The following is a 2,109-nucleotide window of genomic DNA, read 5'->3' on the forward strand; positions in this document are numbered from 1 at the left end:
TCTTACAAAGTAAATCATGGAGATAACTATCTCTCCAATAACCTGGAGTGAATCATGGAGATAACTGTCTTTCCAATAACGTGGAGTAAATCGTGAAGATAACTTTCTTCTACCTCGAGCCAAAGAGAATCCATCACGTCAGTTCATTCGTGCGTAAGAAAAAAGCGAGCTCGTTCGGTCCTGTCGAGTTAACCGAGCTAAGACCGGACCGGACCGGTCGATTTTCGGGCCGAAATTCCCAGCTCGGACCAGCCAGTTTTTCCAACGGTTCGGGACCAATCAGTCCGGCCCAGATCGGTCCACGAGCGGGCCAAAAAGCCCGCTCGGTACGTCCAGCCTGAGTCCAGCCTATGATCTTAATCCTCTTATTAATCAATTCGATGAATCAAGCGCACTTGTTCACAGTACAATCTCCAAAGTCCAAACTAATGTACACGTTCCGAAAAAGCCTAGAAAATCCAGAGATCGATCGTACAAACTGCTTGATCGGTTCGCCGTTGATCTGGTGGTTTTTTGTGGGTGTCAGATACTTCGGGAAATCTTGTCCGCAACCACGACTGGGTTGTGCTTGGCGATCTGCTCCTGGCCGGCCGTCTTGTAGTCGAATCCACAGTCGTGCTACTCCGAGTAGCGGTGCACACTGCAGCAGGTGCCCTCGCAGCGGCATCGGAACCCCAGCAGGCCCGCCTTCTTGCGGCACGTCGCGCACCAGTTGGCCGCCACCGGCGGCTGCTTCACGGACGTCACGGAGGAGTCAAGTGCGGCTGCGGTGGAGGAAGCGGCCGCACCATCGGAGGACGGGACGGCGACGATAATCTTGGCCTTCTTCTCCGGAGGCCCGGTCGAGGCGGCCACGGTGTTAGCGGTGCCGATGATGACGTGATCCAGGTAGCACTTGGAGCACATGTTGCCGGTGGCGGCGGCGCCGAAGAAGCCGCAGCCGTTAGCGCACATTCCGGCAGTCTCCTCCTTGTCGGGGCACTTGCGCTTCTGCGCCGTCGCCGATGCGTCCATCGCCGCTACGTACGTAGTCCGCGAACACTTCCGCGGGTCTGTATTGGGGCGCCGGGAGCCCGAGACGTGCGTGATCTTCGTGCGATGGAGCGGTCGAGGTTACAGAGGGGGCGGGGCTGTTTGGTTGCGTTCGATTGATGGGCTGGGTTGCGCGTGGGTGTGGAACCTTATAATGGTGGCGAGAGGTCGAAGACAATCATCTTAGCCCAATACCTCCAACGAACCCGACTGGCTTGCGGTGTCACCACTGCTAAACTGAAACCGAGCGTCAGTTCAAGGCAAAGGGCAAGACGAGTTAACGGCGGCCGTCCTACGTCGCTATCCTAAAACTATGTTCAAGTCGACTGAAATTTGTTTTTGTGTAAGTCAATTTTTGCTCTGGGCTTGGATGCTCATCCAACGATCAAACGAACCCTGCAATACAAAAGAAAATTGACTTGCACAAAATTCTGTTTTCAATCGGTTTTTTTTCGAGAGTACGTCAAAGGCGTACCTTATTTTTATAGAAGGGAGAATAACAACGTACAAGAAGCCATAAGATGAAACAAGACTCCATTTTAGGCACACATCCATTACACCCCACGCATTAGACTAAACCTACATTCTCACAAAACGAGCTAAACCCTCCTCCACCTAGTCCTGCCGCCTTCCACTCCTTCAACTCCGCCAAAATGGCATTAGCCAAGTCAGGCGCCTGTAATTGTTGGTTTGTCCTATTGAAAACTCTCGCGTTGCGTTGCTTCCAGAAGGCCCAGATTGTGACGATGACAAGGTGTCAAAACCACACTTCCAACAACTCCTGAAGTTTCGCCGACCCTCCAGCCGCCAATCCAACAAGTGATCCTAAGCCTCTCGAATGCGCCCTGCAAACCCAAAGCAGCCAAGATGTTGTGCCACACTTCCCTAGCATACACGCGCTGCAACAAGATGTGTTCCGCATTGTCCTCCTCTTGAAGGCAGGTGTAGCATGCCGAAGGTAGCTCCTGCAGTCCATGCCTCGCTCTTCTATCCGACGTCCAAATCCGGTGTTGCACCGCCAGCCAGGCAAATAGCTTGCACTTGAGAAGAGCCCAACTTCTCCAAATGCATGAGGCA

The 2,109-nt window shown here is 53.2% G+C and overlaps 1 protein-coding gene across 1 annotated transcript; it reads right to left on the reverse strand.

Annotated features, from left to right (window-relative positions):
* Positions 1 to 618: 618 nt before the first annotated feature.
* Positions 619 to 1,014, reverse strand: LOC119298139 (zinc finger A20 and AN1 domain-containing stress-associated protein 7-like). Its single transcript, XM_037575648.1, has one exon. The coding sequence runs from the start codon at positions 1,012 to 1,014 to the stop codon at positions 619 to 621; it is 396 nt and encodes a 131-aa protein (XP_037431545.1).
* Positions 1,015 to 2,109: the final 1,095 nt, after the last annotated feature.

This window comes from Triticum dicoccoides, chromosome 5A, assembly GCF_002162155.2.
Source record: "Triticum dicoccoides isolate Atlit2015 ecotype Zavitan chromosome 5A, WEW_v2.0, whole genome shotgun sequence".
Classification (NCBI taxonomy): Eukaryota; Viridiplantae; Streptophyta; class Magnoliopsida; order Poales; family Poaceae; genus Triticum; species Triticum dicoccoides.

What these genes read in the sequence shown, in the direction of transcription:
- LOC119298139 (XM_037575648.1), bottom strand. Translation starts at nt 1,014, where the DNA reads ATGGACGCATCGGCGACGGCGCAGAAGCGCAAGTGCCCCGACAAGGAG.